The sequence below is a fragment of the Medicago truncatula genome, chromosome 4, assembly GCF_003473485.1.
Source record: "Medicago truncatula cultivar Jemalong A17 chromosome 4, MtrunA17r5.0-ANR, whole genome shotgun sequence".
NCBI classification, from domain to species: Eukaryota; Viridiplantae; Streptophyta; class Magnoliopsida; order Fabales; family Fabaceae; genus Medicago; species Medicago truncatula.
In genome coordinates this window covers 17,821,229-17,835,695 of record NC_053045.1, presented here as the reverse complement: position 1 = coordinate 17,835,695, position 14,467 = coordinate 17,821,229, and the positions used below count along the sequence as shown (strand labels likewise).

The following is a 14,467-nucleotide window of genomic DNA, read 5'->3' as shown; positions in this document are numbered from 1 at the left end:
TAAGCCTTCAAGAGCAGAGAAGATAGCCTCAAAGGCACTTAGGGTCTCCACCAAGACCCACAAAATTTCTTGTGTGCTGGCTGACTGGACTGTCAAAGTTCATGCTCCTGGTTTGGCCATTTCACCTCCAGTTTTTGATGACCCCTCCATCTTTGAAGCAGAACCATCTTCTGATTCTGGAGACTCCACTCCATGAATCTTTTCAGAATTCCTCCCTATCCTTTTTGCAGATGACAAAAGGGGGAGAAGCTTTAGGATTCAAAGTCTTTAAGTTTTTTTTTAGTTATAGGCCATAAGTAGGCCTAGGTGATCAATTGTTATTGGGTTTTACAAACTCCATCTTTTGCTTTTGCTTGATCACATGCACTTTGAATTTCTTTTTTGTTTTTGAACCAAATGTATCATGTAATGTACTTCATGTCTTATATCAATGAATGAATATTGATTTTGGTTCAATCTTGCATATTTTTATATTATGCAATTGAGAGGGAGTTTTTTAAAGTTTTTAAAAACTCTGCATAATGGATTATAAAAATGAGGGGGAGCATTAAAATAAATTTTTAAGCTCTGTTATTCTTCATATATATAATCAAAATCCTTAATCCTAAATCATAAGTTTATCATCTTCAAAAAGGGGGAGATTGTTGAGGCAAAATCCCTAATTAATTTTAAAGATAATAAACCAATATGATTAAAGAATTAATGGACTTTGATTAATTCTTTGGTATTTAGCTTGTGCTCTTGAGTGTTTTACTAAGACAGGAACAAGGTTTAGATCATACCAAGAATCAAGAAATCAAAGGACATTTGAATTCATGATCTAACACTGAGGTCAGAAAGTTAGATCAGAATGTTGCTTGAAGATCAGAATGTTCAAGCAGAGATCAGAAGGTTGTTCTTAAACAAGCCAAGAGTCTCAAGAACTTTGATCAAAGGTCATGCAAGACACATGTGACATGGGTATATGTCCAGAAAAGTACATTTGCATGGATCAATCAAGTAATAAAGGCATATACAAGGATTATGTCAAAGAAGGCATTCAATGTTCATTTAAGACTATGAACATTGATGTACTAGGAATATTTCACAAAGGAATATCATCCTAGATGTTATTATCACTGCTCTTCATTATTGTTTCACTATTAGGATTTGATTACATCAAATGATAGTCTTACAAATCATCCTAAGTGAAACAGATGGAACATTCTGGAACATTCTGATGATCAGAATGTTCAAGCTCAGCTTATGCTTACTTTATGAACAGTATAGTAGGTGAAAAGCAAAAAGCAAAAGCAAAGCAAATCTGTCATCTTCAACAAGAGATAGACACGTCTGAGAGTTGGTACTGAACAAGGACAACACAATCTCTCAAAGCATGGGCATGAAGATGCAGAATCCCACTAAATCCTCCTGCACCGGTTCCAAGACAAAATCTGGGAAAGGAACATTCTGATGTATGAAGAAAAGTCCATACATTGGTTATTGTCCAGAAATTCATATGAAAAACATATGCATAGCCCAGAACTTCATGTGTTCATTCATACATGATGAACTCAGATGAAGAACATGATAAACCCAGATGAAGATCATCATGAACACAACAACATTCTGATGTTCATCAGAGATCAGAATGTTTGCCCAAAATTTCAAGTTAGAGCTTGTGGGACCCAGGACACATGGCATAACACCATTGGACATCCTACAACGGCTATATGAGCCCAAAGACTCTATAAATAGAGATCAAGGCATTATCAAAACTTGCACCATTGCAAAGCATACAAGAAAACAACAAAGATTGTTTGAAGCTCTTGCAAAACTGAAATTGATCAATCTCTAAGGCTTTCGTTTACTTAGTGCAAATCAATACTCCTTGTTATCTGAAAGATAACTTCTTCCTTCTCTTCTCTTCTGTTTGATTCAACAAACATTCAACCTCCATACAAATTGTAACAAAGTCTCATCTAGCTTTAGGGGTACTAAAGTGTTAGTTTGAGCAAAGGTTGTAAAAGTCTAAGTGGTTAACTTAGCAACAAGGTGCAAGCCTGCTGAGGCTTAGAGAATACAGAGTTGTAATTGTTCAGGTGAACAAAGATTGTAAGGTGCAGGATTTGAGAGGTTATCTCAAGCACCATAGTGGAAACTCTCACAAGATTGTGAGGAGTGGACTAGCCCACGTTGGGTGAACCACTATAATTCTCTGTGTGTTCTTTCCTTCTTCTCTATACTCTTTAATTATAGTATACACAACACACTTGCACATTGACTTTATTAAACTGTTTCTGTGTATGAGCTTCAGAACGTTCTGAAGTCAGAAAGTTAACTTAACTATTCCAAGTAAACTACTTGAGAATCACTTTTAAGTTTCAGGATAATTTTTAAATGGTCACAATTCAAACCCCCCCTTTCTTGTGACTATTTTATCTACTTCAATAACTTCCAATTAGTTACTTCGAGTCTGAGCATCATTATATAAGTAGCCACATAGTGTAATGGTGGGTGTCACCGGTCCTTAACCCCTCCAAAATCACAACTCTAAGATATGACACTTTTTCAAATGTTCCTCTCTTATTTCCCTTTCCTCATCATCACCAACTACTCTAATATCCTCCACAAATATTTCTTGAATACCTTGATACTTCACCAAATTTTCCATGATCCATCCTAGTGCAATTGAAGTTGTATCTATCTATATTCCAACATTTAGAAACTCATAACATATAACGAAATTTTACCATCATCCAACTTGTTTCTTTTTCCTTTCTCCAACAATGTCGACCATATAGCCAGTTAGCATTGGTTGTTATATATATATTTATATACTTTTCATTAGAGTTCAGTGAATAAACATATATAGATGCTTATCTTAGCTAATTAGACTCATTGACACTATTATATAAACAGTTTCAATTTTACAAAATGTTTCTTTGGTATAATTTTATTTTTTGTAAAATGTTTTAAAATTCATAAGTTGATAAAAACAATTTCATATAATTTTTTTAAAAAAACTCATTGACACTACTAAATAAACAAATTCAGTTTTTCTAAAAATTACGAGTAACTAAATAATTCTATTTATGTTAGATAAGCTAAATAAAGTATTATACATATAACATGTAAACGACAAAACAAAAATATATTTAATTTGATTTATATTTTTAATTTTTAATAATTATTTAATTTTAAAATATTTCATGTTAATAGCTTTAAATTTTTATATTAATATTGTTTTATAAATTAAAACCTATTAAATTGGAATATTTATAAAAAATTATCAAAAAAAAAAAAATTGAGGAAAAAAATATCAATTTAAAAAGATTAATTCTAATTTTTTTTTAATACATTGCAGACTTTCATGAGTTGGATTAGAATCCAGCATGAATTTTAAACTAATGAGGCATGATACAATTATCATATCCTTCTGTGTCATCAAATTCTAGATTATCGTATCATGTATCTTATCTTACACACTAAACAAAAATGACGAAAATGCTAGATCAGACAAAATGAAAGGAATAACTATAGAATTGAACCTAGACCTAAATAGATTGCGGATTAATTTGTGCTGCAAGCCGGTTGAATTACGTTGTACCATAGTTTTTTTTTTTTTTTTTTTTCTGAAGAAGAATTACGTTGTTCTATAGTTGTTCAGCTAGTTTTATTTTTTGCATTTATTAGTTTTTTTTTTTAATATTTGTAAATTTAATTTATTTGTTATCCAATTCATCCATAATTGAAGTGATTAAACCAACTAAAAGTATAACTCAAGAGGTCTCACCTATTCAATCACCAATTTGATACTGTATTTAAAACATTAAAACAAAGTCGTGTGCTAAAGTGCGTGAATTAAGAACAGATACCAAATTTCATAAAAAGGGAAGGAAAAAGAAAAATGACAACACAAAACTTGACCTCATTTTCCACATTTGGCAATGGGTATGGCATTAAAATTGTAACTATGAATTGTTGACTGTTTAGGCAGTAAACAGTTCAAAGGAAAGGGGTCAACTTGCCCCTTAATTAGATTAGATCAACTTACAACATTGATTTCTGCTAGACTCCACAAAACAGGGAACAATTAATTTTGTTTATAGAAAGTTAGTCAAAAAAAAAAAAAACTTTTGCAACCCATCTTCTCAGCATGCCACCATTCTACAGATCTCAGAATCTAAAGTCAGGGTCCACGTCCATTGCCCAAGCAAATTTTGCCAGCAGAGATTTGGTGAACATCTGAAATTTCAGGTAATTAGAAGCACATATAAGTAACAAGTAGTAAACAAATATCAGTGGCAAGTTGTGATTCAGGTTCAAAACAGGCACAACGATTCATATCGATTGGGTTCAGTTTTGATTCAAATTGGGATAGTTTGCATGTAACGTAAGATACTGATAACCATATCGATAAAAGAATAAGTTAATCTGAACAAGTGAAGCAGCCAGCACCTTTTCAATGGGAACCTCGTGCCGCTTGCACCAGGCAACTGTAATCCTGGGGTCGAGGTAGTTTATCTTGGATGTGCCTAATGCTACAGTTTTAAGATCTTCTTTTGTCCTCATATCACGTTGCATTTTCTCAATTTTTGCATTGGTTTGAGTTATCTTTTTCTCTAACCTGTATATTGGATAAACCACAATCATCATGAATCATATTCAAATTCAAACATGCAATGGTTAAAGATGTTGAGAAAGCTAAATTACGCTTCGGGAGTTAAGTTCCGTTTGCTTTTTCCATCTGAACTCTTTGTAGGGGGTTTTCCTTTCCTTGCCCTGTCCAAATCTACTTTCAGCTCCTTCAGATCAGCCTACAAGTGAAGATTAAGGCAGCTCCGATTATGTGTTCATGGCCCAGAAAAGCCAAATCTATATAATTCAAACATATTGATTAAGAAATATCATACAGTCCCAGGTTCACGATCTCATATATTCTAATTACCTGAAGTTCGTCGATTTTCTCATTTAATTTTGTCATTTGTTGACTGTGAGATTTTGAAACACTCCGTTGATGATTACAGATAATTGCAACCTGTTAGAGAAAAAGACAGACTGTTACAACATAAATGAGAGCAATTGAAATCAAAATACTAAACCAATATTTTCATCCTAATTCACCTCTTTATTTGCATGATTATAAACAACAATCTTTTCTGCAACATCACCATCTTTAGTGTCCTTATTCAACTGTTGTCACACAATTCAAGGAAAATTAAATATCAGCTAATATATAACCTAACACAAGAAATCATCACATAACATGACAAGCTATACATGCTTGAATAAGGATATATGCAATTTTGTATATTTTGATCCAAGGTTGGGTATAGGGATGCGTGGATGGTGATCTGGGTATTTTTATCAAAGATGGGAATTAATGTTGGAAAAGAAAAAGCAGTGAAGAGGAAATTACCATGTAAGTTTAAGTTATTAAAAGGCCTTTTTAGTCTCAGGTATCTACTTTGATGTAAGGGCTACATATATAAAATTGTTGATGTAGCTCGACCGTGTAATACTTAGACGTAAGGCTACAACTTCAACATTGATCTTAACCAGCTTTTCTTTGGGGTGTGTCATGTGTGTGTGTTGGGGGGGGACCAATTTCGTAAATAATATTTTTAAGTCTATTTTCATTTAAACCTATTTTACCTTATCATCTAATGTGATAGATGCATTGAATGTACGGAAGACTTTTGCTGTTAAGCCGGGCATGAGTTCCTTCAGATGAGTATTTAATTTATTTGTATCCAGCATATCAAAGAGACTTTCACCAGGGCTTTTATCTGAAAAGAGAGAAAAACACTTGAGGGCTTTATCTCAAACTATAAACATATTAAAAAGAAGAATTAGTTTCTCACCTTTTTGGAACTTCAAAATTGCATTATAAACAGGAAGTTCAACCTCAACTGTATTTTCATACTTGATTGAATCTTTACCAAGGAAGTTAAACTGCATTAAAACAGATAATGAACAAGGTCACAGAAGAATAATCAGTACGGGAACAGGTATTTGGAGAAATCTAAGAGATCGATAACTCCACTTAGAAAACCCCTAAAGGATCCTAAATTAATCAAACCCAACCAGAAGAACAAAGGTGAAAATAATCTAAAACTTCAATACCATCAATTTGTTGGGGGCTTCTCTTGTCACATTCTCTACTTTTAATGTGCAGCAGCCAACAGTATCAGCTTCATCGTCATCCTGAGAAAATGCAATTAATAAATAAATAATGAGCAGAAATCAAGATAAACCGTCTGATAATGAAGGCACTAAACACAATAGGAAAGTTTACAATAAATTCAAAGAACAGAATACTTTTGTAGATTTATTGGAAAGGCCGTGGCTACACAGTCAAATATTCTATGTCAAATAAAGTTCAATTAAACAAACCTATTTTAAAAGCGGATTTTTATACGGAGTAAGCCAGGAACAAACAATACCTACTTCAATTATACAAACCTATACATTCGTGTCTTTGGCCTCTTGTATGTAATTGTGTTTTAGTGAAGGGGGTAACTTGTATATAGCACAGAAAAGATTTAGCAAGTGCACATATAAACATAATACCTTCTCATTACCAGCCCTCAGAGCCAGTTTATCAATAAGATAAGTAGCAACAGCTATCTGCTGCTTTGTAATATCCTTACTCGTAAAATCTTTCGTGTAGGCAGCCCTGATGTTCTCTATATAATCCTGCACCAGGAAATTAAAATATATGGCAATTAGTAGTTTTTTAAAGGTAAACTAAATATATATCATGTGAGAAATATGGAATTCGATAAAAGCTAACAAAGAAAGCATGAAAGCACCTTCAACAACCTAGCCTTCTCGTACTTTTCCTTGTCACTTTGACCCTTCAAGGAACTACTAGCTGCCAGAAACACATACTTGAATAGCTTTGAATTAATTGGGTCATTCCAATAGCATAACCATGTAACTGTATTGTCGTGTCTTATATCCTTCCAGCTGCCAAGGTTATATAACTTAATCATATTAACAAAACAAAAAATAAAGCTTTCGACTTGGTGGTAAATACAATATTCTTTTGCATTTAAATTTATTCTCCAAAAAGATTAGGTAAAATAATACCATTCACCCGGAATGGGACATTCAGGAATTGGTGCATCCTTTCCAATATTAATTGTGATGTCACTTGGATGAATGCGTTTTTTCAATTTTCCCATCTAATAAACATAAACTTCCGTCAGTAAGTAAATACTATAAACTTTAGAAGCCAGTCAAAATTCTGAGGATGAAATCATTATATCTGAAATTCTACATGTATCTAGTTCCAGTAATAACTAGCATAATACCTTGGGATGCTCTCCACGGCCACGGAACAATCCTGGAGGTTCAACTCTGAAATTTCCAACCTAAAGAAGATTTAATAAACAATAGTCATAAGCTAAAATTTTAATTCATGAGTAAATTTGAAATCAACAACTTGCGATATGAAGATACATCTAAAAATTCAATAGAAAAAGGTCACACAATTTAATAGGAGAAATAACGTGCAAATTCACCGGTGCATAACTCCCTTAGAAACAACCATTTTCTGAACACTGTTTAAAAAAATCTTTGAAAAGAATGATATATCATTCCTTACAATGCCACAAATTCAGCAAAATGAATTGTAATAATATGGCCAAAGATAAAATCATATCCACAAGAAATATCAAGAATAAAGGCTAAGTCAAGAGAAGATCGTGTAACATTTTTCTGCTTGCAAAACATAATGGTCAATTACAGGTCATAAAAGTTAAGAATTAGGAGAAAATAACAGGAAAAGAGAGAGCAAGATATAACCTTCTCTTTAACACCATCGACAATAGCCCACGTGTATTTCTCCTCTTGCTTCATCTTTTCTTCTTTCAGAGCTTTCTTCTCCTGCGTAAAGGGAAAAACAAAAGGGGTCAATAATTAAACAATAGATGACATGAACTACAACCTTTCAGGTTAACATGGTACAAACTTGCCACAACTCACCCACATAGTACATACTATAAGAGACATGGAAATCAGAATAAGGTATACAATATTTCTGAATTTTACTAATAATACACTTTCATTGACTTAAAATATGATCAGCATCAGCCCCAAAAGTAATTAATTACATGTAACTCCTCTCTAAATAAAGAACAGGACAGTGAAAACATATAGACATTATGATCGGAAACACAAACAAAACTGCAGCTCTTCAAGAGTCTGGAATCCTCCTTCCAACCCCAAAGAATTCACTTCCCCCTCCCCAATTTTGCCATGCATGAATTCTGTTATTCATGTACTGGGAATTCTGGGGTTGTTACTAGCGACTAACACCAGACAAGGCTGGACCTCTCCATCATCTTTTATTTCCCTTTCTAGTGTACAACTTAATTAGGACTCAAAATTGTCTAATACACACACACACAGAGAGAGACGAACATAATCTATAACATCACACCCACATCTCTGCTCCTCCCAAAACTCAAAAATAAAAGGCCCATGAAGGGGTAAAAAATTGGGTAGAAACTTCATACACTGCCCGAAGTTTCTTCTTTGTTGCCTTTTAAAAGTAGTTAACAAATCAACAAACTTATAAGTATGTTTCATAACATCAATGAAATCAGTGTTAAGGTTATCAAATTATCAACAACCAAGCTAATTTTAAATAGTGAATTTCAAATTGTATTAAATTGTGAGATTGCAGGATTCAAGAACATTAATTAAAAAAGCTGCACAGATATAATATACATGAAAACAAAAGGGTATCATTTAGTCGGGCTCCTTCAGTAGAATATTCCAATAGGGTATCGTTTAGTAGTGCTCCTTCGGTTCTTTTTCATTCAACAAATTTAGATAATTTGATTTTCAATTGCTGGTGAGAATTTGTGAGAAAACAAATAAAGAAAAAACGTCATTTGCGATAGGAAATAATGGCTTGACAAGTTGTACCAAATCATGTGATTCAAATAATCACATAGTGCAGTACTCTATTGTAAAGAATATATAAATATACCAGCTAAAATCAAAATTAAATTAAATTTTCATATTAACCAATTGGTGTGTACATATTGGAAACAGACAAAAAAATCCACTCAAAAAAGTAATGTTCCAGAATGTATCAATTTCTATTTCTATTATTGAGAAATGAAATTACGTATAAGCAGTTACCAACTTACTTCTGTAGTCATTTGTTTCTTCTTTTCCTTTTCAATTTCGTGCCAGTCATAGATTGGGGTGAAGTCACAATCTTTCAAGTTCTGAATTACATGCTTTCTTCCTAGCACCTCTCGCCAGTCATTCCAGAAATTCTCCTTGAACTTATCTTTCTGCATGTAATCTGTATCTCGCATAACTGCATACATTGTAGCAACCTGCAAAGCATATTTAAAGGCCACAATACAGTCAAAAACTCAGAAGAGACTTGAGAATTACAGAAACATTTACACCAAAGTATTTAAGTAAACACAATTCATTAAAAAATGGAACAAAAGCATAGTTTTTAGATATTATATCGCACCTCCTCTTGCTCAGGAGTCAAATCAACAGGCTTCCCCTTATAAAGAATTTTTACTCCATGGGGCTGGTAAGGAGGAGGGAAAATGACACCATTGTGAACCAACGTAGTCCATTTTTTCTGCCCATCACCAGAGCTAGGAAGAAGTGTTGAAGATATGGAATATTCCGAGTCTCTGCCTGATCGTTTAGACTTGTTCTTGGTCTGTTTGCTCTTGGTCTGTTTCTTAAAAGATGTTGAACCAGACTTATTCACTTTAGTAACTTTTGTCGATATCTTCTTAGTGGAAGATGGTTTATCGGTTAATTTTGGTGACTTCTTGAATCTGTGGGAAATGGGAAGTTCATCATCATCGTCATCTTCTTCCTCCTTAGCCTTAATCTCACACTTGACAGAGACTTGCTTAGTTTTGATTGAACCAGCTGAATCTGAGACCTTTGGCTTCTTAACTGAAGAGTGGGAAATGGGAAGTTTATCATCATCGTCATCTTCTTCCTCCTTAGCCTTAAGCTCACACTTGACAGAAACTTGCTTAGTTTTGATTGAAGCAGCTGAATCCGAGACCTTTGATTTCTTAACCGAAGAGTGCACGGAATCACAATTTTCTAGTTCTCTCTTAACTGGTAGTGTAGATGACTTTTGCTGTTTACTACTAGTGCTGGAACCATTTTGCCGCTCTTTCTGAACTTTTGAAACAGGCTTCTTATCGGATGTTCTCGAATTAGGTTTCCGTAAGAACTTTGCTGACAGAGGGACATCATCATCATCATCATCCGAGTCTTGAGAAGATTTCTTGATAACAACAGGAGCTACAACTTTGTTATCATGATTAGATTTGATCTTCCACTTAGAACTCAATGGTTTATCATCATCGTCATCCTCTGAATCTTCACAATAACCTTTACTAGAGTGTTCGATAGGTTTCGTTTCATTCTTCACATTAACAATATTTGGTTTATCCCCTAATGAAGGCGAATTCGATTGTTTTGCGATTCCTGCACAAGGTTTCATGGGTGACGGCTTAGAAGTTTGGCCATTTGAAGAATGGACATCAGTAATCTTTCCATTTGACTGTCCTCCATGACTGTTAGAAGTTGCTTTCTTTACTTCAGAATGCAACGGACTCTTCTTAGCGAATCTTTTGAAAGTTATCGGCTGATCATCATCATCATCGTCGTCGTCGTAGTCATCAAATTTTTTAGACAAGTTTGGTTGAGCCATTGTTCAAAATCTGGGCATGTCAATCACACACACACATACATACACAAAATCTGGGTAAGAAATCAATCATGAGGAATTGAAAAAATCAGCAAGAAAATATCATTTTAACAACACATTCGACAGTAGCAATGGAAAACAAAAACAAAAATATGAGCTTGAATATGTTTCCCCAATTTATCTATCACACACTAACACTAGATAGAATGAAATAGAACCGCCTTGGCGCGCAATATTAGAATCACAGTGCGCTGCATTTTATTGCCGCCGCCGCGGGTCGCAGCGGAATCGCATTCTGGCGCGGGAAATAGGAAGGAAAATCGGAAATGGAACGAAAAAGGAAAAAAGATGGGCGGAATTTCTACCTGTTTCCGGCGACTGACGACGGAAACTGGTCAGTGGTGCGACTCCAAGTTCTTGTCTCTGATACAATAACGGCAAAACGGCACCACCAGCATTCAGCTTCAAAGCTCGCTCTACCTCTGGTCTTGTTTGCTAGGGATTGTGGTTTCTACGACATTCACCTTCGATTACGTGTCTTTTATTACAGTGAAATGATATTTGTACAACTATTTTAGTACAATTTTCTCTCTTATAGTTTTTTATTCTTTCACTTATTTTTTCTCTCTCCAGTATGTTTGACCAAAAAAGAAGAACATCAAAATTGTCCTAAAAATTATAACAAAAGAGTTGTTCAAATATCATTACTCTTTGTTCTATGTTATGTAATCTTAGGGCTTCAACACAACACACAATTGATGTACTTTGTTTATTTGGGCCTAATTTTTTATAAATATTAAGATTTAATAACAGATTTAGCCCCTAAAGTATTTAGAAGTTGCGATTTTGGCCCACAAATAAAATAAAATACAATTCAGCCCCTTAAGTATCGCCCTTTTGCAATTTTGTTTCACAGACCAATTTTGATCAAGTCAATGCTGACGTGGACGCCACGTGTTTTTTTTTTAATTATTAAAAAAAAAATTATTTTTTAATTATATTTAAAAAATAAAAAAATGATTAAAAATTTATAAAAAAAAAAATACACACGTGGCGACCATGTTAGCGTTGACTTGGTCAAAATTCGCCTATGAGCCAAAAGTGCAAAATGGGCAATACTTAGAGGGCTAGATTGTATTTTATTTTATTAGGGGTCAAAATCGCAACTTCCTAATATTAAGGGGGTCAAAACTGCTATTAAGCCAAATAATAAAGTTCGTTTTTATTATCGGCCCGATTTTTCCCGCCCATATGTAGTGTCTAAAAATGAGATGACTTGACTCAAACTTGGATTAGTTTAACTAGATGAGATGAGATAATTGATTGATGTCCACTGTGAACCTTTCTTTGTTCTTTATTGAACTTGTCTGAATTCAAACTCTCAAACAATCTGTTCAGCTTGATAAGTTGAATGAAATGAACAAAAAGAAAAAAAAAATTAATGGAAAATGTGTGCTCTTTAACTTTAAGCTCAAATTTAAAAACTAAGGCCCCGTTTGGATTGACTTATTTTGAGCTTATATGGGTTTATCTACTCTCATAAGCCTTCTTAAAGGTGTTTGGGTAAATAAATAAAAATAGTTTATCATAGTTTCATAAGCTGCTTATACCATATTTTAATAAGCCTAAATTTTCAGCTTACCCTCCAGCTTAACAAGGAGCTTATGAATTTATGTAACCTCCTTCGATTCTCTCTGGATCCACATTTTCAAAACATATATTTTATTTTAATTTTTTGTTTTTAGAAGAAAAAAAATATATTTTAATTATAATGTTAGTTATCTTTGGCGGTGCATGAGTAACAAAATTACTATATTCTTATCTTACTAAAGTAACACATGTAACTAAGATTTTTTTTATTTTTTTAAGGAAGATTTTTATTATGTTTTTGTTACGTAACAAAATAAAACTGAATAAAAAAATACTTAACTTGTCTTTTTTCGGTAACAAACTGTACAAATATTTATATATATGGTAAGTTTACAATCATAATTTCTCAAGTTTATTTATGCAGAGTGTTTACGCAGCATACACCTAGGTAACTTTGATATTGTTTTAAGGACGAAGATTGATTATAAAAAAAATCTTGATAATTGTGGTTCTATTCTTTGATTTTTTTTGTTAAATTAAAAATATTTAAAATTTCGATAATTACTTATGAAATGTCACATCCAAACACTTCAATTTATGTAAGTACTTTTTAGTGTACATATCCAAACATAAATAGCTTATCAAATATAAGAGTTTACGATGTAATCTCTAATATTATAAGCTCTAATGCTATAAGCATCTATATATAAGTTGTTTATCCAAACGGAGCCTAAATAAATAACTAAGCAGTGTAAACTGTATTAAGCCCAATGAAAAAAAAATTAGAAGGTTACTTGTCCCGCCCCTGTATTTCTCAAAGCACGCGATTTGTCAAAATTAATTAACCTATTTAGACGTTATATCCATAATGAGTTAAATGTTATTAAATTTATTTATGAAAGAAAGACGAATGAAAGAAAGTAAGACGAGTGCTAGAAAGAAGAAAGAAAACATGAGAAGAAAGAATCATATTTATAAATTACATAAATCTCATTATGATAAAAATAAATGCATAAAGTGGGTGTTCGAAATTCAAAATCCGATCCATATATAAATAATTTACAATTCGTTGTCACTACCAGTTGAGATAGACTCACGAAAACAAATGCTTCTTAATATTATCTTATCTAAATCGTAATTTAATCTTAATAATCTTAATTTTAATCTTAATAATTTACCTAAAGAGAACACTTTCAACGATTTTTTTTTTAATATAGTCAATAATACAATTTGTTATAATATATACTCCCTCTATTTCTAAATATAAGCCAAATTTACTTTTTAGGTTCATTCAATTAATGATGTATGTGGTCCATATTATAGACCACATACATCATTAATTGAATGAACCTAAAAAGTAAATTTGGCTTATATTTAGAAACGGAGGGAGTATAGAGTTAAATATGTTTTTGTTCAATATAAATATGTCAACTTTTCGTTTTAATCTCTCAAAAAAATTTCTTCAACTTTTAGTCACCCAAAAGTTTTTATCTTCACTTTTGGTGCCTCTTTTAAAGTTAACTAATATGTTAGAATTCATATTTTTGAATAAAAATTTATAATATTATAAGAATCTCTCAAAAAATAGAATTTTTTTAACAAAATATGAATTTTTATATTTTTGACGGTTAAAAATTCATATTTAATTTATGTTTTGTAAAAAAATTCTAATTTTTTGGAAGAGACTTTTACATTATTTTGCACAATTTTATTAAAAAAATACAAAAGTTAACTTAAAAATAAGGACCAAAAACATAAAGTTAACTTAAAAATAGGGACTAAAAGTTAAGGAAAATTTTTATACGGATTAAAACATAAAGTTAGTATATTTATAGGGACCAAAAACATATATATATTTTTTTGGTACAAGGACCAAAAACATATTTAATCATGATATATATTGTTGCGTTATATAGAAATTGCGCATTCATGTAATTCAAGATATTTCTTCTTGTTTTATAGCATAGTTTGTTTTATAGTATAGTTTTGTTTTGTTTTTCTTAAGAATAGTATAGTATAGTTTTTTGTTTCAAAAATAAAAAAGGTATAGTATAGGTTTTTTTTTTTTTAAGGAAATATAGTTTTGTTATTAAGCATTATACATGTATATCAACATTTTCTCTCAAAAAAAAAAAAAGTATATCAACAATTAAAAAAAACATTTTAAGCCAG

At 32.2% G+C, this 14,467-nt stretch overlaps 1 protein-coding gene across 1 annotated transcript; it reads right to left on the bottom strand.

Annotated features, from left to right (window-relative positions):
* Nucleotides 1-3,890: 3,890 nt before the first annotated feature.
* Nucleotides 3,891-11,236, bottom strand: LOC25480542 (DNA topoisomerase 1 alpha). The gene is made up of 16 exons (XM_013586996.3): nt 11,071-11,236; nt 9,491-10,718; nt 9,150-9,344; nt 7,795-7,875; nt 7,302-7,361; nt 7,078-7,172; nt 6,798-6,954; nt 6,556-6,681; nt 6,109-6,189; nt 5,847-5,937; nt 5,638-5,771; nt 5,107-5,175; nt 4,931-5,020; nt 4,696-4,799; nt 4,441-4,609; nt 3,891-4,227 (listed from the first exon to the last, which is right to left on the bottom strand). Exons 2-16 carry the CDS (start codon nt 10,706-10,708, stop codon nt 4,159-4,161), a joined length of 2,739 nt encoding a protein of 912 aa, XP_013442450.1. The 5' UTR covers nt 10,709-10,718; nt 11,071-11,236; the 3' UTR covers nt 3,891-4,158.
* Nucleotides 11,237-14,467: the final 3,231 nt, after the last annotated feature.